The sequence below is a fragment of the Podarcis muralis genome, chromosome 15 (genome assembly GCF_964188315.1).
Source record: "Podarcis muralis chromosome 15, rPodMur119.hap1.1, whole genome shotgun sequence".
NCBI classification, from domain to species: Eukaryota; Metazoa; Chordata; class Lepidosauria; order Squamata; family Lacertidae; genus Podarcis; species Podarcis muralis.
Genome location: NC_135669.1, coordinates 26,216,046 through 26,239,725, shown reverse-complemented (window position 1 = coordinate 26,239,725; position 23,680 = coordinate 26,216,046). Strand labels below are relative to the sequence as shown.

Below are 23,680 nucleotides of genomic sequence, written 5' to 3'. Positions count from 1 at the left end.
CTCAGAGGAGAGCCTCGGAGATGCAGGAAATCATGATCTTCTTGATTTCTCCTTCCCGTTTCCTTTCCCCTCCCCTTCAATGTTAATTAAATACTTGGAAAGAGTTGGTGCTCAATTCCCCCCTGCTCAAAAGGTTCTTAAACAAATGCCAGGCGAATGTCCCAATAAACTAGCAAAGGAATTGCTCCCCCCCCCCATTGGCAGCTTATGATGGGATGGACTTGTCAGTGGACAAAGGGGATGGCAGGGCACATTTGGGCTGGAGAGATGATGTACCAAATCTATTTTAAAGCCCATATGCTAAAGAATATTGGGAGCACTGTAATAAATGGTAGAATACTCTCCACCCACCCCCCCAAAAAATCACAATGTCATCTTTAGTGAATTACTTTTAAGGCAATGCTTAGAACTGCAAAAATTTAGGGACAGGTTTATGCCATTTTAAGGCGAGGATATGAGAGGCGTAAAAACCGATGATTTCCGCATAAGCGTATCTGGCAGAGTACTACTTAATGCTATGCCTTTGTGGTCACAATTCTCTTTGATTTTATAATGCACCCTATTTGTTTATCTGTGCCACTGGTTCTGGACCCTATGTGAATTGCCCCTCAATGTCCTCCTTTTACAGAAAAGGCACCCCCTCCCGAAAAAAAGAGAGACAAGGCTCCCACAGAATTTCAAAATAATAATGGGTTAAATTATGAGGAATTTAAATGTTGACTACATGAAGGTGCGGCTCAATAAAGGTGATTATACTGATGGATGGGTGGAAGTGCATATGGGGAACCGAGAAGGAGATATTCGTATTAAAAAGGGGGGGGGACTCCAGATAATTACATTGATAGATTGATAAATATGGCAAATATATGGCTGGAAAGGCAGATGGATGGATAATTAGATGGATGGATAATTAGATGGATGGGTGAATGGGCAGAACAGTGGTATGATTATACTGATAAATGGGAGACGCATGACTTGCTGTTCTGTCAATTTATCGAGATTGAGGAGTCACTCTGAGTTTAAAAAGAGGGGAGAGGAAGCCGGGCACACCCCGGGCTTCCTTTTCATGTGCTCCCAACAGTGGAGGAAATCTCTGTCTGAATGTGTGAGCGGACCATCGTCCCTCCCAGCCCTCATGCTTCCATATACAATCCATATGCTAGGGTGGGAGGGAATGGGGCAAGAGGATGGCATTGGAGGCAGGGTTGCAACCCCATGAAAACATCCACCCAGACGGAAGCGAGTTGAAACCAGAGTGTAATCGGACACTTAGAAACATGAACATGTATGTACAGTGTTACAAGTAGAAAGAACAATCCTTTCCTCAAGAGACACAGAGATAATAGGACACTTTTTGACTTGCTTCCCCCCCTCCCCGACTTCCTGTTGTGCATCATCTCTCAGGACCAAGAGGTCTTATTCTCCTGGGGCAATTTTGGGGGCGGGCTCCACTGAGGATGGTAAAATGAGAGGTTGAGATGTTTTCTTTTTCTTTTTAATATATAAATAGGGTATTTTCGAAGGGTGGTGGGGTAAAGGGAAGGGAAATGAAAACTAATTCTGCTTTTGGGAAATGCCCATGATTGGCCGATCCTGAATGGGTGCTTGACCTGGAACCCAGCTGGTCCTCCCCCTCCCCTTGCCCTTCCGGCAGTATGTTCAAGCTGTAGACGGCTGTTGCTGTTTCTTAACCCCCTCCCACCCCCCAGCAGTGTGGATGGTTAAAAGTCTGTGGTGTGGGAGAAGCCAGGCGTCATCTGCAAGGACCCTCGCTTTTCTTATCAAAACTTGAGGAGGAAATGAGCAAAGAGGGTGCCTGATAGCCAGAGGCAGGCCATCGCTCTGGAAGCTGCATTGTTGCCATCGTGGACTGCTCCTGGGCCTGGATCAAGTGAGACAAGAGAGAGAGAAATAGAGAAGCTGGTTATTATTTCAAGGATAAAGGGGTGGAGGGTCATAGCTCAGTGGTAGAACATCTGCTCTGCAAGCAGAAGGTCTCAGGTTCAATCCCCAGCATCTCTAGATAGAGTTGAGAGACACTCCTGCCTTAACTCATGGGGAGCTACTGCCAGTTATGTGTAGACAGTTCTGAGCAACATGGACCAATGGTTTTGACTCAGTATAAGGCAGTGTTCCTATGTATTCAGGAGACAGAGAATTCAAGTATTGGAAGGAGTGTCTGGGATGGACAGTGCTGGTTCCAGGTTTGGGATGGGGGCCTTAGGTAGAATGATTTCAGGAACACTCCCCTCCAATATCAAAGCAGTGCCTCCTCCTTTGTTGACACACTGAAATTCCTCGGCTGTATTGCTGTAATAGGAACTTGTGTGAGATTCATTTACAACTCATTCTCACATAGGACCTACTTCAGAAGTAACATTAGCCCATAGTTTAGCAGTATGAGAGCATGCTTCTGTGCTTCTGCTTCATCTCTCCTCCTCCAGCATGCCTGTGATAAGGAACTGTTTGATTCCTGATTTAGCTAACCATGGTTTATGGTTACATGTGAAAGGGGCAAAATCTGGTTAGTTCATAAAGTTTAAACTCTACAAACTAAGGTATGTGGAAACATACCAGGATCAAACCATGATTTCTGATCCTGGCTTGTTCCAACAAACAGAGTTCCCCATTCAGACATAATGAGGAATGCCAGGAAGCAGATATTTTCATTTTCTTTCTTGGGGCCATACTAGAAGAGAGCATATTCCATGAGTCCAAGGTTGCGTTCAGACACGGGGAATACTGAATTAGTTGTCCTGATTATAATGTTGGCACTTCTGTCTCTTTTTCTAAGGTTCCATTTACACTGCAGTACCTGTTGTGCTATGGAACTGTGGCTATGCTAAATTTCATGCGCACTACTGGGTCTGGTGTGAGCCAACTACAAATGTCACGTGTCGCCTCAGTAGTCATGTCCGCCTATCTTCGTGAGCTCGCAAAATTTTTTTGGGGGGGATGGAGCTTACTGTCAGGGCTGCCTCAGGTCCCAGCTCACAAAGGACCAACGCCAGTGTCTCTTTATATACAAAAGTCTTTATTGAGGTTCATTGTTGGTTTTACAGCCGCGGCGCGCAGCCCTACGTCTGTAACTCTAGACCGTCGAAGCTCCATCTGAGTCTCCTCCCCCCAGACACCAGTTCAAGACCCTAGCCTTGCTCCACCTCCTCCTCTGCTCCCTTTTCCTCTGGGTCCGCTTGTCCGCCGAAGTCTTGCCCTTCCTAGACTCTTCTGAGGCTGACTCCCCTGAGTCTTCCCCCTCCCTCCAGCGAGCTTTAGGACCCGGTTCCCAATCCGTGCTTTCTCCTGTCCCGCGCGCCTGTACATTTGAACTTGGCGTGCGCGCCCAGCCTGCCACCTTCCTTCTGACCGTTATACTGCTCCTGTCGCTGCTTCCCTCTTCGGGGATGCTAGCTGGGCTAGACTCCGCCTCCCTGCTTGCCGGAGGAGACGCTGACTCTGACCTATGAGACTCTTCCCCCCCACTACGCTCCGGTGGGGAAGCTGGCCCTGATTTCCAGCTACTGCTCTGGGAGTCTCCGCTGGCCCCCTGCCTCTGGTGTGTCCCCCCTGGCACCCCCCTTGCCCTTGCCACCGGTGCTCCCTTCTGGGAATCTTCTGATTCACTGGAGAGGCTCATGGAATCTCTCGGGTCACTGTCGTTCTGCCCTCCGCTGCCCTCAGATTCTTCCCCTTCGCTCTCCATTTCCTCTCTCCTCTGCGCCTCTGCTCCTGAGCCCCTGACAATAACACTTCTCAGAGTGGCCACACAGAATAAGACAGAAAGATATGTATGGCAAAAGAACAAGCAATCCTACCATAAACAAATGAAACGGCAACAATTTAAAATATAATACAAAGAACTTGGCAGCAGCAAGACATTGAGGGCTTATCAAAAGAGAGTTTTTAAGTTTAAAGGGGGAAAGGGGGTGGGGGGGGAGAGAGGTTTTAAGAGGGAAGGTATTCTAGACCTATAGCACCACCACTAAAAAGGCCTTGCTTTTTGTGCTTGTTGACCAAACAGCCCAAGGTGATGGTATGGAAAGCAAGACCTGCAGAGCTTATTTTAAGGACTGCACCAGTCTCTATGTGAGAAGAGAACTGTCTCTTGCTTTATTGCTCTCTCCAACCTGCTTCTTCCTTACTTTGAATGGGAAAGCAATAAATGGTAGTGCCTGTGCTGGGAAGGGAGGGGGCCACAAAGCATATTTCCCCTTTAAAGGTAAAGGGACTCCTGACCATTAGGTCCAGTCATGGCCGACTCTGGGGTTGCGGTGCTAATCTTGTTTTATTGGCCGAGGGAGCCGGAGTACAGCTTCCGGGTCATGTGGCCAGCATGACTAAGCTGCTCCTGGTGAACCAGAGCAGCGCACGCAAACGCCGATTACCTTCCCGCCGGAGCAGTACCTATTTATCTACTTGCACTTTGAGGTGCTTTCGAACTGCTAGGTTGGCAGGAGCAGGGACCGAACAATGGGAGCTCACCCAGTCGCAGGGATTCGAACCGCCGACCTTCTGATCGGCAAGTCCTAGGCTCTGTGGTTTAACCCACAGCACCATTGTAAATTGGGGATAGGGAACCTGTGGCCCTCAATATGTTGCTGCACTGCAAGTCCCACCGTCCCTCACCACTGAGCATGCTGGTTGGCACCAACGTGAGCTGAAATAAAATAAAAATCTGGAAGGGTACAGGAAGGCTGTTGAGAGATTTGCAAAGCTCATAAGAAACCCTTTCTTGCTAACTTAAGAGCTGCATTGCCCCCAAGCTACCCCCTCCCGCTCCTCACCAATCCCCACTGCAACAATTAGCAACCAAAGAGGCTGGCAACCCTTTGTGCTGATTGATTCATTAATCTGTAATTTTATTGCAACACTGATTGACTCGGAGTCCTGGAATAGAACACATCTGTGCCGAGCTCCTCCCATCTGGAACTCTTTATGAAGTAACTGCTCTTAAATGTTTTACACTCTTGTAGTTTCGTTCTCTAGTGAGTGCTTCCCCCTCCCCAGCCCCCAGCCGTTCCTGTCCCTCCAGTCTCAGTACATGCAAAGCACTGCTTTCGGTTGTTGTTTAACTAGCTGAATGGCACTCGTCTAATTAAAAATTGATAATGACCACAGTGCATGGGTAGACTGCAAAAGGAGACCGCGGCAATACAGGCTTGGATAATGGGACTGCCATTCCTCTTTCCCCTCTTTTTTCTTTAATACCGGGGGATAGTTCCAGTAATGATGCATTGATTTTTATTGCTTCCCTTTAAAAAAATATGTATTATGAGGTTACGAGCGGCTGACTCTTGCTTTTGGGTCTCTGGCTCTATAAAGGCAACATCCAGGGCTATGATGAGGATTGCCAACTTGGTGCCTGTGGGCACACATCTACCTGCACAGACCTTCTCAGTGTACCTACCTGACAGGTTCCCTCCCCCTGTAAACATAGGTTTGTAGGAGACATTTTATTGTAGCCATTAAAATATGCTGTGGCGTATGTGGCGACTAGGCTCACATTCACACCATATGTTTAAAGGGCTATACCACTTTGAATAATCATGGCTTCTCCGTGAGATTTCTGGAAGGTGCAGTTCATTACAGGTGCTGAGAGTTCTTAGGAGACCTCCCCCTTCCCTACGCAGAATTACAATTCCCAGACTGGCTTAACAACCAATCCTTCCTCACAGGGAACTCTGGGAATTGTAGTTCTGGGAGGGGGAATGAAGGTTCTCTTAACAACTCTCAGCAACATTAACAAACCACAGCTCCCAGGATTCTTTGGGAGAAGCCATGCCAGTTGAGAGTGTTATCATAGTGCTTTGAATTTATGATGAGAATGTGCCCCCCAAATGTTGGCAAGCCAAAGTTGTGACTTTTGTGCATGGAAAGCAAACAAGTAGGAAATACACTGGTAGCTTGTATCTCTTTCTACATACATAGCATGTGCTTCTTGGAGGTGCCTCCCTGCAAAAAAATCCTGTGTGGGAATTCAGTCATTCTGCACTCTCATATAAACTGTCTACGGGTTGCATCCACAGTATTGCTAAGTAATGTGTTTTGCCAGCACAAGGATTTCTGCTTGTGCAACAGGATTTCCCTATCCTTGCCCCATGTAACCCATATATCTGCTGTATGGGTTCCCACAACTCTCTGGAGCAGATTTTGTGAGGGGGGGTTGCATGTGGGGGGAAGAGATGTGGGGGGATCTCGATGCTCAAGCACAAATTTTTGTGCTGATGATATGTGTTAGTTAGATACCACCGTCCATCTGCACCTCTCAGACTAATGGGCAGATCAATGAGCTCTTGGTCACCAGATTTTGTGCTTTCCCAATGCTCTGATGCAGTTCTTGCTTCCAAAATAATTACCAAAATGTATCTGAAAATAGGCAGTTTGGGAGATAATGCATTTAGAAATGCATATTTGGAGAGAGAATAGGTTTTAAAATGCATTGCTAAATGCCTACTTTGTGGGATTTTGTGCTGATATTGTTGTACCAGCTGAGCAAAGAGAATTTTCTTCCCCATTGAGGAACATGGCTCACTCCCTGGGAAATTTTCTCTTTCGGCGCCCCCCTTACACACGCTCTGCCACCCACAGACAGGGCAAAGTTTCTGAGAGTCTGTTTCCCCCCTCAGCCCTCTTCTGTTCACATGTGTTTATATCTATATCTATATATCTATATATTCGCATTCTTCTTCTGACTTTAGACATCAGTTTTCATGGTGGCTTACAAATGTAATGATGAGGCATAACAATACGAGACGACAATGTGATTCAAAGCAATGAGGAGCAACATTTAAAGGCAGCACACAGGCCATATAGCTTCATGCAAATCCACGAAACCCAGGCATGAGCCTCAAAGGGAAACTGAGTCAAGGAACAGCAAGGATGTCTGCAGATGCAGTAAGTGGGGCGAGTGGATAACTGTGGGGCAGAGAAGAAACCAAAGCAAAACAGGGGTTGCGCAAAGTCTAATTAGCAAGGGGTGATTCTGTCAATTTCAGTTTCTTATTTTTCCTGCTCCTTAAACTCAATTAAGGGACGCAGGTAGAAGGTTGGTGGTTTGAATCCTTGTGATGGGGTGAGCTCCTGTTGCTCTGTCCCAGCTCCTGCCAACCTAGCAGTTCAAAAGCACGCCAAAAAGTGCAAGTAGATAAATAGGTACCACTCAGGCAGGAAGGTAAATGGTGTTTCCGTGCGCTACTCTGGTTTTGGTGTTCTGTTGCACCAGAAGCGGCTTAGTCATGCTGGCCACATGACCCGGAAAAACTGTCTGTGGACAAACACCAGCTCCCTCGGCCTGTAAAGCGAGATGAGCACCGCAACCCCAGAGTTGTCTGCAACTGGATTTAATTGTCAGGGGTCCTTTACCTTTACCTTTTAACTCAGTTATCCACATTTCCACATTGCTTTGCTTTTTTTATTTAAGTTCTCATGAAAAATTATCAGCATTCTCATGCAAATTTTGTGTAGTTTTTACCTGATATGCACATTTGGCAGAGCATAGTGGTATGCCAGATTCACTAATAGATGCATTTTTGTGCATGTTATGAAATGAAGCAAGATAATTGGTTTGGAAGCGGGGGAGGAAATCACTTAAGAGGTGACATTTCCCAGATATTTCCAACTGGTTTTCTTACTGAATGGTGCTAAATGTGGTAAAACCGGTATTTATCTGCATTCAGATAAACATTTATGTTGGGATTCACTAAAAGAACCCCCAAATTGTGATGGCCATTTGTATAGGCAGAACTGAAAGGGGGAATCCATAATTTTTGAGCTGCCCAATACAAATTTGACCCATGTTTTTTTAACGCTGAAGATCTAGCCTGTTTATGATGCGCCTAACAATTCCCCTTCATCGCTCTTAAATAAATGCAATCAGCAAAAATCGCAGCAAAAATCAAAGGATTCTTTAAAGAAAAGAGATTCAGGGGAGAGAAAGGCAGGAAAAGAATCCTCGGTGCATAATTATACGCCAAGTTAAATTTCTAGATGCTCAGCCGCAACCTGAACTTTAAAAAGGAACAAGAAGTGAGCTTTCTAACCTCATTAATTTTAAGACAAGGGGATAACAACTATTGTAACGGCAAAAAATTAAAAATAATGGCAGGAGAGAATCTAATTAGCTCCTGTGTTCCTGAATAAGTGGAGAGTTACAAACCCATTTTCTGCAATGAAAAACCAGCTTAGCCAAATTGTTTCATCGCAAACAGAACTTTTATTTTGCTTAATTACAACAGAATGCAGCATTGTGTTCATGAGCATCTACCCAGACAATCTTTGTAGAGCAATTCAAATGAGTTTTGTTGTTAAGGGGAATTCAGCGTTCTCCTTTCCTTTTCCTTTTCCTTTTTTTTTTTGTGTGTCTTTCTTTCCTTGGTACTTGGAAATCAAATATGGTTTGTGCTCATTCAACGCTGAGATTGGAAGTGTTTGTGAGTCTTTCTATAGAGGAGGGGGAGGCTAATTCAAGTCTGGAGCCAAAGGCAGCACCATTCTGCAAAGAAAGGGAAAGGTGGAGTGGGGGGGGGGACAGCAATGCTCTGTGTCTCTGCTGACATTAGCAAATGCTGAACTGACTGTGTCAGAACTAGGAATGCTACGACTAATAACCAGATGCCAATGATTCGGGAAGAAGGGGCTGGGGTAGAGAATAGTCATCAGAAATAAAATGTGAAATGTCTGCATTTTTTTTCTAATGGGTTGACATTTTGCAGGTTGGGGAAAATGTAACGGAATCTATCAGTGCTGCTGTCAGCCAAAAGAAAGCCAGCCCTATGATTCAATCCCTCCTCCGTAACGAAACTTGAGATGGCAGTGGGGAAATCCTCATTTAAGGTGAAACGGAAAGGCCCTCTTTCTATCTGAAAACATGGAATAATGACAGCTTCCCATAACTGAGCAGTTTTCATTACGTGGGCACTTCTAACTTGAATGGTTTCAGATCTCAGGGTTATTAGCAACCCGAGCCACTGTCAGATAGCATAATGCAAGCGTCAGGAAAACTTTTGCCCTCCAGATGTGGCCGAACTACACCTTCATCAGCCCTATCAAGCATGTTCAATGGCCGGGGATGATGGGAGTTGTAGTTCAGCAACATTTGGAAGGCCAAAGGTTCCCCACACTTGATATGGAGGAAGACACAGTTGTGATTGTTTGATAAGAGCAAGTTACTAAGACTCTTTTCCAATGTGGAAATGCATGATGGGAATTGTAGTCCAGCTACATCTGGGAGGCCACAGGCTTCCCACCTGTACTTTAAAAGCTGGACTTGTTGAAAACATGTGCATTCGATTCCATTTTGAGGATTTGGGTGTGTTGAAAAATACAAAAAATAACATTTTAATATGTTAAAATATACCCCCACCCCCCCAAAAAACCCCAAACCCCTCTACCATTGCCATAGCTTATACAATTCGACAGCTGCTCAGAAGTCAGCACGGAATAACCCTGAGTCAGGTGGGTGATGCATCAAAACACTCAAGGTCTTTATTTCAGGCGGGCACTTGAGAAACAGATGTCACTGTGACCTTAGGCTTATGTACAGAAACAGAGAGAGACGTCAGTTCTATCAATACTCTCCATCTCTCTAGTCTGGCTCTGTGTTTTAATATTGTGTTCCCGGAAGGTTGGCTGAGATTTAGCAGAAGTTTAGCAGGAGTATCTCAAAGAGAAAGCACTGCTACAGACTCCTTCCTCTCTGACTACTTTACATGCAAAGAACCATAACTGGGATTGCTTCCGTTATATTTTCATTTTTGGGAGGGATTGCTCTCTACCCCGACATGTTGTTGTTATTGTTTATATTATTATTTTCCCCCTTTTTATATATAATTCATTTGAAACTGAAAATCAAGAAAACACACACACACAGAGGCTATAATTTGGGTAGTAGGGATGGGTCGATCTGCCAATTTAGGGTCTCTCTGTTTCTCATTTTTCCAAAGATGTTCAAGGAAATTATTTAGCATTTTAGTGTGAATTTCTCCAAATAAGCCCCCTTTTCCTCCCATATGCACCTTTGACTAACATGCATAGTTTTGCAAGCAATTTCCCCTAATAGGATGCATTTTGCATGTTATTTTCACCAATACATTTCCATGCACACTTTTAGATGCATTTTGTAAACATTGTTGGGGAACGTCACTGCAAAATCTGGTTAAATGCAAATTTCAAAGGATGGCTGTGTTTTGGTTCTGTTACTGTTTCAGAAAGCTGCTAAATTCGCTTTTAAATGTGAACTGAATCAGATATCTCCCTCGTCCCTATCTCATAATCACGAGCATCAGCTTTTGTGAAAGTGGGCTGCTACATGCAGAAAACATTCCTTGCATATATTAGTTCTCCCTTTGCCCTTCCAGTTCCTTCCCTCTCTAGATTTAAGTGCTATACAAATAAACATCATTTGGAGCAGATGAAGTAGCAGGCAGGCAGCCTGTCCGCCGTTGTTGATCTTCTCTGTGCACTTTGAAGCCACAGGGGAGTGCTGAACTTCCTCGACAGTGGGCTCTCCATTCCCAAGGAGCAGCAGTAAGGCATTGTGCCCTAGAAGGCCTTCCAAAATTCTATGCAACAGGTAACATAAGAACAGCCTGCTGGGTCAGACCAATGGTCCATCCAGTACAGCATCCTGTTCTCATTGGCCAAGCAGGTGCCATTCAAGCACAAGAGCCCTCTGCCCTCCTCTGGTTTCCAGCAACTGCTATTCAGAAGCATTGCTGCCTCCAACTGTGGAGGCAGAGGATAGCTATCCTGGCTAGTAGCCATAAATAGCCCTCTCTTCCATGAATTTGTCTAATCCTCTTTTAAAGCCACCATGGTTGAGGGCCTTCACTGCATCATGTGGGAGCGATTTCCATAGTTAGGGTTTCCAATGGTAGCAAGCAAAACACGGTGGGATGAGAGCAAAGGTTTATCTAGTCCAGAAATCTATACTGTTGGGATATTCCGTTCCACATTAAGAACAGGCGTGATTGTTGTGTGTCACATGTCTGTTTACATTCCAGCACAGCTTGCTGGGAACTTCCGTTTGTGTATAGTTTTTGCTTTAGCTGTCTTGCTTCGGACAAGAAGGAGATCAGACATGTTTCCTTTTGTCCTGATGTATGCTGAATAAACTGCTTGTAAATGTGTTTACACAACTTCTCCTGCCACTTCTGTTGAATAGCGTTTACTCTGCTGTGTGGCATGCTCTAGCTACTGAAGCTTGGGTCGCAGATGCTGCATCAAGGACTGGAGATCGCCTGGCACACCGGCCGGTGGGCTGGAACTAGCTGGGGGCCTGCCAATTGCCCCCGTTTCCTTGGTTGCATACCAACATATACTTCCTCCATAGGCAACCAGTTGCCCACAAGGCAGTCCATGGAGGCAATAGCTGTTTTACTTGATTGCTGCCTTAAACCTAGTACTCACGAGGCATATTTTCAAACTTAGAAGTGTGCATTTCAAAGATGGCGGCGTTCCACACGGGCATATTATTTTGGAAATTGTCTTGACTTTAAAGGTGAATTGGTTCAAATTTCTCCCCCATCTTTAGCTGCAGTGATCTTTCTGGGAGGTAAGGACACGACCTGCAACATTTTGTTACAGCACTCAGTTATCATGACTGACAACCACTGATATAGGTGAGCTCTGTGAATAAGAGGATGCAGGAAGATGTTCCTGAAGCTAAAATGCCTCCCACAAACCCCACAGGCCTTAGTTCCTTCGTTCCAATAGTGCACCAGCCAGGCTTCCCCACCCGTAACACCCATCTGAGAAGAAAGCCCTCTCTCCTTTACTGCAAAGCGGCGTTGGGTTTGCTGCAAGCAAATGAAGGAAGGAGCCATGCTTGTACCAACCTGCTAGTGGTGGAGATTCACTTATCTCTAAAACAGAAGACACAATGGACACACAGGAAGGGGGAAACAGGAAAAGGAAAGAAAAGGAAAGAAAATGTAGTTCATATTTTCAGACAGTTGAATGAATGAATGAATGAACAGATGGATTATTAGAAAGACGGCCCGTTTTATGTAAACAGAGATCACAGCAATGATAATAAGGATGTGACAGACATGACAACGTGTAACACTGCCACAGAGGGTGTATGGCAACCATCTAAGCACTGACAGCATCTACAAGAATCTCTGTGCATCTGTTTTGACAACCCAACATCAGAAAACGCCTTGGGTTTCCCAAGGTTTCCAGCTGGTGCATTTGCTCTGTGGTTTGGAAAGCCATGGGGAATGGGAAGTAAGCCTAGCCTGCTGGGGTTAAACCGAGTGTCTGCTGAGCCCCCAGATCCTTGCTTCAACTGCAGCCTAATAGGTGAGAGGATATAAGAACTGAAGGCGCTGCTGCTGGTCTGATGTGTTCCTTGAAGATCAACCCTTTTCCCTGCAGCTACTTTAATATACTTAAAGCTTCAAGCGCGAGAGGATGTTGCTGGGAGTATCCTGTTTAACTGCTGTTACCCTTAATGCCTTATGAAAACTCCCAGTTTCTCGTAAGATGAAAACACGAAACCGCAAACGTTCCAGTCCTTGGAAAGGAAAACCTTTAGGCTGCGATCCAGGGAGCAAATCTTGTTGAACTCAGTGAAACTTAACTTCTGAAGCAATAAGTTTAGGACTGCACTGTTTGTTCCCCAACAAACTCTTCTAGGTAATATTCTTAAATCTGGCCTATCCTAGAGATTTCAGCCTAGGACAAACCCCGCTATGCAATGATAGGATGGCCACTGCAAAGGGGTTTCATGGTCGAGGGTCACCGGAGATGTTTTCCTGTCTTTGAAATCCCTTCTAGCAAGGCTCCACTGTTATCCCATCAGCACAGAGTCTCCACGTATCCCAATGGAATGGGTACCTACCATACAGGATTATACTGGCATTGGTGTTTCCCAGCTTGTTGATGGCCACACAGGTGTAGTTGCCATAATCCTTCTCTGATACATTGAAGAAGGTTAGTGTGGACATCCGGCCTTTGTTCTCAATTCTCACGCCATCCAGCCCATTGGCTAATCTGGAAGAAGACAACATCCTTACTTCATCAATGTAAACTAGAAGTGGGATTTATTTCCTTCCCAGGATTATGAAGGGATGGGGTATAATGTAGAGATTGGTTTTATCCCAATGATGGGGTTCCTGTGACCCTCCAGATTGTTCTGAACTACAATGCCCATCACCCAGCTGGCTAGGACTGCTGGGAACTGTAGTCACCACAGGCTCTTAGGCTCTGATTTTGCTCCACCATCTCAGATCAAAAGGTTCTCCAAAGGCCTGGAAAGGGGCACTTTTTTAAGGGCCATAGCAGATGTTATATGATAAACTTTATTATTTTAAAGATATGGGTCATACAATTAACTCTAGCGGGTCTACTCTGAGTAGGATACAAGCCATAATTTGTAAAGCACCAATAATAAGCATCATTGCTAGCTGTTATATTTTTTACCATTCCTCAGAAGAGCTCGGAGTGTCACACCCGGTGTTCACTTCTTATCCTCACAACAACCCTAGGAGGTAGACCTGGGTGTGCAATGCTGTCTGGCCCATTGAGCATCACGGCTGTGTTTGGCTTTAGAGGCCGAGTCTCTCAAATCTGAGTTGGACACTCTAACCACTACACTAGACTGCCTAGTTCCATTTTGTGGCATGTTATAGAGCTTACATCATGACAACACAGCATTCTACATTTCCTAGAATTCCTCTTTCCTTGCCAATGGCACCAGTCAATTGGGCTTTGGGAAATACAGTGGGGCTATATCCAACAAAGTCCTACTCAGAGTAGGCACAATGGAACTGATGGGCCTAAGTTAGTCACGTTCATTAACTTCAAGGGTTCTACCAGTATTGGATGCAAAGCAGAATGATCTGACATTGCAAGGCAACATCTACTAAACTTTGCCCAGGAGGGAAGTAGAAGTATGGTGCTTGTTTTTGGTGGTCGGCAATGAATTTAAGAAGCACTTTATTCCACTTTGGCTGGCTTTTCAAGGACTCAGGAGCAAACTTCAGGGCTGGAGAACCTGCGCCCCTCCAGATGTTGAACTACAGCCCCAGCCATTGTGTCCTGTTGGATGATGGAAGTTGTAGTCCAACAATGCCTGGAGGGCCACTCATTCACACACACCCTCCCCAACTGTCTACTGGGCAAAGTATACAAAGCAGGGTGAAAACCTGCAACAGCCAAGTGACAATACAGTCAAGCTGAAATTGCACAGGAAATAATTGCTAAAATTATGTAGCATTTATTTTGCTTTTAGTTTCTATCATGCCCCATATCATATGCAACCTTCTGATGGGCTTCAAGAAACAAGGTAAGCAAATTAAACCAATGCAATCTCAATCCCTAAAACATTGCAATCCTTTAGTCTGTTGTTTTATTTTAATATGAAATATTGAGACTGGAGGATTGCTGTAAGGAAGATTGGGGAGAGGTATGGGCACAGGGAGGGATTGCTTTCTGATCACGAGTCCCCCTAGATGTGCAACATTTAATTTCAGAAGCAAGGCAGAAGCAAAGCCTGCCTGAAACCAGTGCCCTTTAATTTAGAACCCCTTCATGGCAGAGATATATTGGGGTGGGCTTGTATGCAACTACTCAGTTTCAAAGACCCTCTGCACATGCTCAAAGGCACTCTTGCAACTTCACACCCACTAGGATTGAGCCTGGGCATTCCACGAGGGCTGACTCGTATCTCAAAGCAAACACTGCTGATCTGACTGATGGAGCAATCTTGGCCTGGGGGAGTCACTCCTTGCCATGGATCCTTTGAACAGCTTGCTTGCGTACCTGGTTTCTTCTTTAAACCACTGAAATTCCGCTACAGGGACAGCTGAGGCTTCGCAGGACAGGGTCCCCCTCTGACCAACTGAGACGCCTTTGTTCTTGGCACTGGAGATGGACGGAGGATCTGCGGAGGGAAAGCAGGTCTGAGATTTTTTTTAAGCATCACTTCTGTCCTTTACCTCTGCCTATTTCTACTATGCCTTGCTGTCTTTCGTGGGATCAGCACATGAGGTTTTCACTCCCCCAGCAACTCCAGTGATGGAGTGGGCTGTGCAGTGTGGCTGCTTGTTTGCCTTCCCCAGTCTGGAGCAGCCAAACACCAGTGCCAATTCAGCCATACATTTCTGAATCTAGGGAGGTGAAGAGTGTTATAGGATTTCTAAGGTCTCATATATAAAAATCATATGTTCATAAATATACCAGGCAAACACATACATAAATATATAAACCACATGTCTGAAACAGTACAGGAAAACAGTCCTAAAGCCATTTTGACGCTTTCAGTGACCTCAAATATTCCTCTTCAGTTTGGATGGAAATGGGAAAAGCCTCCCCATTGTCTCTGTGCTCACAAATCCTGCCTTAAGGGCACATTTGTGTATGAATAGGGTGAGCCTGTAGGAATTAAGTATTTATCATCACAAAAGAAGGCTCAGGCTGTCCAGGTAACCCATTAACAGCCAGGTAAACCCATTAACTGGACGTGGTAAACCCCCATAGCCTAGGGCTTGCCGATCAGAAGGTCAGCAGTTCGAATCCCTGCGACGGAGTGAGCTCCCGTTGTCCGGTCCCTGCTCCTGCCAACCTAGCAGTTTGAAAGCACGTCAAAGTGCAAGTAGATAAATAGGTACCGCTTCGGTGGGAAGGAAAACGGCGTTTCAGTGTGGTGCTCTGGTTCGCCAGAAGCGTCTTAGTCATGCTGGCCACATGACCCGAAAGCTGTATGCCGGCTCCCTTTCTGTGATAGACCGCCCCTTCTGATGATGTATTGGGGGGTGGGGATGGTCTTGAGCTACAGGGTGGCAATTCCAAAGCCTATATAAGGGCTTGCACACCATTCCCCCTCCCTCCTGTGGTGGTGGGGGGGGGGGTGAGCACCCTGTTGCAACAGTTTAATAAAGATCAGGCTTACTAGCTGCTTTGCTTCTCAATATTCTCTGGTTGGCCTCTGTTATTTTCTCCTGCCGATAGAGAACCTACATAAAGGCTCTATACGGGTTCTTGGGAACCCCATAAGGGAAAGGGAGCAGTTTTTCTTACAACAAAGAGCAGTGCAGATAAAGCTATAGGTTATCCCTATTCCTCATTAGGCTTTTGATGGGCTTAGTCAGGGGCAACAATGCTTCTGAATACCACTTGATAGAAACTGCAGGAGGAGAGCGCTCTTGTGCTCATATACATGAAGGAGCATCTCCACCTCCCTTGTTCAGCTCCTGAGGTACAGCTCTGAGGGCCTTCTGGTGGTTCTCTCACTGCAAGAAGTGAGATTACAGGGAACCAGGCAAAGGGCCTTCTCGGTAGTGGCGCCCACCCTGTGGAACGCCCTCCTGTCAGATGTCAAGGAAATAAAGAACTATGTGACTTTCAGAAGACATCTGAAGGCAGCCCTGTATTGGGAAATTTTTAATGTTTAATGTTTTACAATTTTTTAATGTGCTGTAAGCCACCCAGAGTGGCTGGGGAAAACCAGCCAAATGGGCAGGGTATAAATAACTCTTATTATTATTATTATTATTATTTATTATTTTCCTCCTTGCAGGCCTCCCACAGGCATCCAGGTGGCCATTGTTGAGAACAGGATGCTGCAGTCAGTGGACCATTGGCCTGATCCAGCGGACAGCTTTCTATGTTCTTGTGGGCTTGAGTGTGCCTTTGTGGGAACTTCAAGAGGTGGGGAAAGATTGCAAGCAACTGAGGGGTGGGAGAAAGGGTGCTGCATGATAGGAATGTGTAAAATTATGCATGGAATGGATTAAGTGGATAGAGAAAAGCTTTTCTCCTCTCAGAACACTAGAACTTGTAGCCATCCAGTGAAGCAGAATATTGGAAGACTCAGGACAGATACAAGAAAGGACTTCTTCACATAGCACATAGTTAAACTATGGAGCTTGCTCCCACAGGAGGCAGCGATGGTCACCAAGATAGATGGTGTTAAAAGGAGATTGGACAAAATTCATGGAGGAGATGGCTGCCAATGGCTACTAGACATGATGACTATGCTTTGCCTTCACAGTTGGAGGCAGCAATGCTTTTAAATACCAGCAACTGGAAACCACAGAAGAGGAAGGGTATGTTTATGCTCAAATTCTGCTTGCAGGTTTACCTCAAGCATTTGGCATGCCACTGTGAGAACAGGATGCTGGATGAGCCCCCTTTGGCTTGATGCAGCACAGACTCTGTTGCAATTGCTCTTATAGGTCTTCAGCTTCACAGGCCTGGTTGAAACAGAACATTCTGCCCAGCTGGCATTGCGAGGGTGAACACGGTCCTACATTTCCACATCCATCCCTAAGCCAACAACTCGCAGAGTCCTTTCTGTGCAATTAATAGGACTGAATTCTCCTTTACGGATTTCTTTTAAACTGTTCAGAGACTCAGCGGAGCTGGAATCACCTCCTAAATGTCAAGAGGCTTTGGGGATGTGTCTGTTTTAAGAACTCAAAGCAGCCGGGCTCTGCATTGCTAGCCAAGCTCTTAAAAGAGCAAATTGTCCAGAGGGCCAAAAGGCTTGAAACATAATGAAATGTATATATATGATTTTCTTGTATCAATTTAGCTGATATATATAAACTCCTGCGCTCTGCTTCTGAAAGGCGAGGATTTCTTAATGCATTGTGTGCAAGGTTAACCACCAAGATTCTCTCTTTCTCCTCCAACCTACCTCCTTTTAAAAAAATAAAAAATTGAATTGCTCCTCAGGAAAGAAAGAAGAAAGCAATAGAGAGAGAGAGAAGGGGGGGAGCTATTACAATTATTTCCAGCTATAAATAGACTTTAAGAGGTTCTGGTGGAAATTGGCTGTTTTACTTTTGCATGCATATATTTCCAGCTATTAAATCAGAATATGCGAATATACAACCTACTCATGTTTAGGATCCTTGGGGTGCAATTCTGGCCCAGCGTATCATGAAGATGAGCTGGTGGGATCTGCACATTCAGCTGAATGTGGAGGTGGGGACATGAGTTGGTGCAGAAGTGAGTTTGATTAGAATCCCATTCTGCAATATGAGGATGAAAGCAATGGCAGGCCTCTCAGGATTGTTGTAAAGATCAGGGGGACAATGTATGGAATAGGTTTTGAAAAGCACTCAGAGGCAGGGAATCCTTTTCAGACTGAGGGCAAAATTACTCTGTCGATTGGCCACATGCCAATGATATATAGGGCCAGGAGCAAAAATGGGTGTGGAAATGGATTTGCATATCGCCTATGGAAGTCTCTCCCACAGGAGGCAGTGACTGCCACCAACTTGGGTGACTTTAAAAAGGATTAAGAGCTTGGATTTGATATCCCGCCTTTCACTCCCTTTTAAGGAGTCTCAAAGCGGCTACAATTCTCCTTTCCCTTCCTCCCTCACAACAAACACTCTGTGAGGTGAGTGGGGCTGAGAGACTTCAAAGAAGTGTGAGTAGCCCAAGGTCACCCAGCAGCTGCATGTGGAGGAGCGGGGAAGTGAACCCGGTTCCCCAGATTACGAGACTACTGCTCTTAACCACTACACCACACTGGCTCTAGTGTGATTTGTCTAGATTAGACAAATTCATGGAGGAGGAGAGGGCTACTAGTGGCTACCAGCCATGATGGCTCTGCTATGTCTTTACTGTTGGAGGCAGTAATGCTTCTGAATACCAGCTGCTGGAAACTGCAAGAGAGGAGAGTGCTCTTGTGCTTAGGTCTTGCTTGTGGAGTTTCCACTGGGGCATCTGGTTGTCCCCTGTGAGAACAGGATGCTGAACTAGAAGGGCCAGTGGCCTAATCCAGCAGGCTCTTTGTTTGTTCTTAGTATGGCAAGCTCATGACCCATAGGCTTCTGAAAATGTACATAGAGACCCCTCTCCATTCAGTCCAGCATGGTCATGGTTCAAGGGCAAATTCCAGACAGGCAGAAGCACTGAAGTCATGACTTGCCATGACCTAGGCCAGGGGCCTGCAACCTTTAAGACAAAAAGAGCCACTTGGACCCGTTTCCGAAGGAAAAAAAAACTGGGAGCTGCAAAACTCGTCATTATAAAAATAACTTTTTTGTCACTTTTTTATTACTTCTTTATTTGACCCCTCAGAATTACTCCTCCTCATAGAAATAAATGTTAAATTAACAAGTTACCTTTTTGTGTTTGTGTGTGTTCTTCACTCCCCTTCAAAACAGTGACCAGCGTACACGCCCCCTTTCAATGCAGTGACCAGCGTACATGCCCCTTACAATGTAGCGGGCGGGCGGGAAGGTGACGTCGGGACGGTGTGTGACTAACGCACGCACCGTCCTTATGCGACGTCACAGCCAGTACAGCGCCCGCCACAGTGGGGAGTGTCGGGGAGCACAATGCGCCTCCTCCCCTCGCTAGTATCCATCCTGGAGCCGCGGCAAAGGTGTAAAAGAGCCACATGCGGCTCCGGAGCCGCGGGTTGCTGACCTAGGCAGAGTGCTGGTGGCCAAACAGAGAGGCTTGGCAGGCCACATTTGCCCCCCGAGGCCTGTGGTTTCCAACCCCTGATGTAAGTGCAAGTCAATGTTATTCATAGGCATGTGGGATACTTACAGTTTACGGTGACTTTGACTCTTCGGATATCAGGTGCGGCGACATCATTAACAGCGCTGCATTCATACTCCCCAGATTGGTCCCTGGTGATCCCCGTGATCTCTAAGTACTCATCATCACTCATAAATCCCTGACCTGGAAGAGAAGAGAAGGAGCACAGTGGATAAAAGTTCTGGCAGCCTTCCAGACCACCTTTGCTGCTGCAGTTTAAATTGTGCACTTTGAAGCAGTCCTCTCAACAGCACAGGTGGCCAGATCTGCAGGTGGGCCTCTCCATTGAACACCTGGAGCTTTCTAGTTGCTTTGACAAGCAATGCTGAGAATACTTTTTGTTGTTGTTGTTGTTGTTGTTGTCCCCCAATGCAACTCCTAGAGCTGTCAACTGATTAAATCATTTTTGTTGATTAACCATCTGCCCTTGTAATTGGTTACTCAATTAAATTTGCACAGATCTGCATTATTTCCAATAACTTGGTAGGTGCCTTTCTTTAAACAGCAAAGGAAGTGTGAGATATACCTTACAACTTAATAAACAAAGGCTCGTTGGTGGAAGGAAAAGTCAGTTTTCATATATATATATATATATATATATTCTCTGCTACAACAAAACACCAGACTCGGGAGCCTTAAAAATATAAATAGGCATGACCATAATTCTCTATGCAACCAATTAAAATTGCCCTCACTGATTAAAATTGGTCATCTACTTAATCACGTACATTTCTAGTTGATTGATCTGCTGATTGAATTGTTAAAACTCAAGAGTATCTCAGGGTGTTGCTAAAGATGTGACTATAGATGACATGATGTGTAACACTTGAAACAACCTTCCTTGGTCTGAATGACAATCACTGGAAGCATAGATATTTCACTGGTATAAACTGATAGACGCATGCTTCATGCTATCATAATGTCATGGACTGGCTCGAAGCGAAGGAGTGGTAGAAGGCACCATCTGGGGAACCCCCAAAGGATGAAGGCTCAAAGCCAGGGGATTGGTGGTGGGACAGTGATTTGTGGTCAGAGGAGGGAGAAGATGGGGAGGAGGTGTCAGGAGCCAAAGAGATAACAATGTTTAGTGAGCAGAAAAAGTCTGTGGCTGAGATAAGACAAGAATCAGAACCCCCATCTTAGACAAACTAATGATTTCAACTTTGCCTATGAAAATGGCTGAGGGATTGTTTTCAATGTATTTTTATATTTATAGTTACTAAATTCTAAAAAGGACAACAGAATCGATTTAAGGGGCAGGTGTCCTCCCACAAGCCTTATGTCAGAGGGAGCCTCAGAAGGCAGACAATGGAAGCCCAAGCTTTCAGATCATGCCTTCCCTTCAGTTCCAAACACAGTATCACGTAAAACCCCCACAGGTTTTCACGCTGGAGCAGCTTTGGTTAACAGCTGGTTTCCAGGTCTCAAACAGGAAGGAAAATAAAACACAGACACAAGCATGAAAGCCTTGCCCATTCTTCTCCAGAAAAGACTCCCACGGTGAAACTGAAATGCCACCTGCTACTCCAGACATAATACAGGTGTTCCTAGTCCTGGCTACATACCTGCATCTTGTGGCACAACTCCCCTCCCACCTATTGATTCACAATCCCACAAAGCTTTGTCAATAACACAAGGCTGCTGCTAACAACACTACCACCCCCACCCCACCCCTGGCCATTGCCGCAAATATGCTTTCATCTCAACCTAACAATCCTTCTATCTGAGTTGTGTTAAGAGAGCTCAACCACTGATACTTCAGTTTGGCCGTCATTTATGAAAAATCAATGAACCGAGCACATAAGGATATTTTAGTTGTTTGTTTGCAATTCAATCTATTTGAAATTTACAATTTTAATTCTGAATTGTTGTAGCCCACCCTATGGCAACATCACCATAATCATCATATATGCAAATAAATAAAATAAAATAAAATAAAATAAAATAAAATAAAATAAAATAAAATAAAATGGAATTTAAAATTTCAAAGCCTGAGAAAATAAACAGTGAGGTGGCCAGAGAGCATGTATTTTCAGTGGTACACACAGACTAAGTAATGCCTTCTCCAGAGAGGTATGCCTAGTGCCCACATTTTGATCTTTCTGGCACAAGGTGACTACCTCCTCCTCCCATCTGTGTTATGTGAGGTATCATAGGAGCACACGAAGCTGCCTTGTCAGTGTGGGAATATTAAGGATAGTAGGAGAGGATATATTGATTAAATATTATCCTTCCTTCACTCGTGTAGCAGAGCAGATTCCCCTCAATACCTCAGGAAGCTAGTTTGCAGATTCGTTTGAATCTCTTTAGTTAAGCAACCTGGTCTGGTTTGCCCAGACTGGATTATTTCTGGTGTCCCCTTTGATCCCTCTTAAAAGAATAAAGACACTTTCCTTAAAAGTATTAAGAAGTTCACTCACATTCAGTTCACAGTATGATGACTGAAAGCAGGCTTTAGCTAGTAGTTACAGAACAAATTGTGAGGTCATCCCATTTGGGGATTGAGCCCATGTGAGAGCCAGCAGATGGCAAAATACATTAAGAGAACAGCATCAAGGGAAGAAAATAGCATCAAGAGAGAAAATGACATCAAGAGAAAGATGGCTGCGTGACTCGGCTCTTTTGTGGAGTGAGCCAGGGTCACGCCCATCTGCCTGGTCACAAGCAGGGGGAGGACACTTCAGACCAGTGGAACAGGAAGTTATATCAGCTGGAGTAACATCCCCCTGCCTGCGTCCACTCTAGGGAAACAAGGAATGTTGTATTTGACGGCTCCAATTGATTACATCCCACAGTCAGAACATTGGTCCATCTGCCTCAGAATTGTTGACACTGCCTGATAGTGGTTCTCCAGAATTTAGGCAAGAATCTCTCCCAGCCCTCACTGGAGACACTTGGGACCTATATGCAGGGCAGATGCCATTGCCTCAAGGCAAATTACACATACAATAATTAAAAATGCAAAAACAAAAAACCCACACATTTAAAGCAAGACTAAAACACTAATGAAGTAGACACTCGTGGTAAAGACCCATTGGTCCAGCTGGAAAGTCTTTTAGAACAAAAACGTTTCCAGAAAGTGCAGGAAATGGGTGCCTGTAATATCTTGACAGGGATGCTGTTCCACAGAACAGGAGCAGTCACACTGAAAAAAACCCTGCTCTGAGTTACTGCAGAAAGGGCTTCTGAGATTTTTGGAACTTGCAGGAGAAACTCTCCCACAGACCACAGCAATCTACCGGATGTGCAAGGGTCAAAGCATCCTCTCAAGTTAGCTGATCCTGAGTTGTATAGGGACTTGTATGCAAGAACCAACCCCCAACCAACTTGGTCTGGTAGCAATATATCACACCAGGTGTGGGCAAGTAAAGATACAGCTTGGCCAAATGAGGACCAGCTGGTTGTCAGAACATTCAAAAACTACCGTGCCCTTTGCAGTACAGTCATACCTTGGATCCCAAATGCCTCGTGAGTTGAACGTTTTGGCTCCCGAACACTGAAAGCCTGGAAGTGAGTGTTCCGGTTTGCAAACATTGTTTGGAACCCGAACGTCTGACAGGTTCTGTGGCTTCTCACTGGCTGCAGGATTCTGTTTGACTTCCAAGGTATGACTGTATTGCATAACCTTGCATATTTTATAGGGAAAATGTGTGCAAACTTGCATATTTTTGGGAAAGCTGCATCCAAAGAGGTGCACAATTAAGATGAGGAATTTTTGCTTTTTTTGTTTTTAAAAAAGGTAAAGGGGCCCCTGACCATTAGGTCCAGTCATGGCCGACTCTGGGGTTGTGGAGCTCATCTCACTTTACTGGCTGAGGGAGCCGGCGTACAGCTTTCGGGTCATGTGGCCAGCATGACTAAGCCGCTTCTGGCAAACCAGAGCAGCGCACAGAGATGCCGTTTACCTTCCCGCCAGAGTGGTACCTATTTATCTACTTGCACTTTGATGTGCTTTTGAACTGCTAGGTTGGCAGGAGCAGGGACTGAGCAACGGGAGCTCACCCCGTCGTGGGGATTCGAACCGTCGACCTTCTGATCGGCAAGTCCTAGACTCTGTGGTTTAACCCACAGCGCCACATAGTCTGTAATAAATGAGACAGAACAGACTTATTCTTGAACGTGCACAAAACCGAAAAGGGACAGAAATAAGCTGATATGTCTATACCTCCTTGAT

General features: G+C 45.2%; 1 protein-coding gene across 4 annotated transcripts in view; it reads right to left on the bottom strand.

Moving 5' to 3' along the window:
* Nucleotides 1-1,239: 1,239 nt before the first annotated feature.
* LOC114585355 (opioid-binding protein/cell adhesion molecule) overlaps nt 1,240-23,680 on the bottom strand; it is a 722,009-nt gene continuing 699,568 nt past the window's right edge. For 3 of the 4 annotated variants that reach the window (XM_028707918.2, XM_028707919.2, XM_028707917.2), the window contains 5 exons: nt 19,516-19,650; nt 14,764-14,884; nt 12,842-12,993; nt 11,835-11,861; nt 1,240-1,882 (listed from right to left, as the gene is read on the bottom strand). In XM_028707918.2, coding sequence (XP_028563751.1) covers nt 1,782-1,882; nt 11,835-11,861; nt 12,842-12,993; nt 14,764-14,884; nt 19,516-19,650 — 536 coding nt within the window. In that variant the 3' untranslated portion in view covers nt 1,240-1,781. The remainder of the gene's footprint in view (nt 1,883-11,834; nt 11,862-12,841; nt 12,994-14,763; nt 14,885-19,515; nt 19,651-23,680) is intronic. The other variant, XM_028707920.2, reaches the window with a different exon arrangement.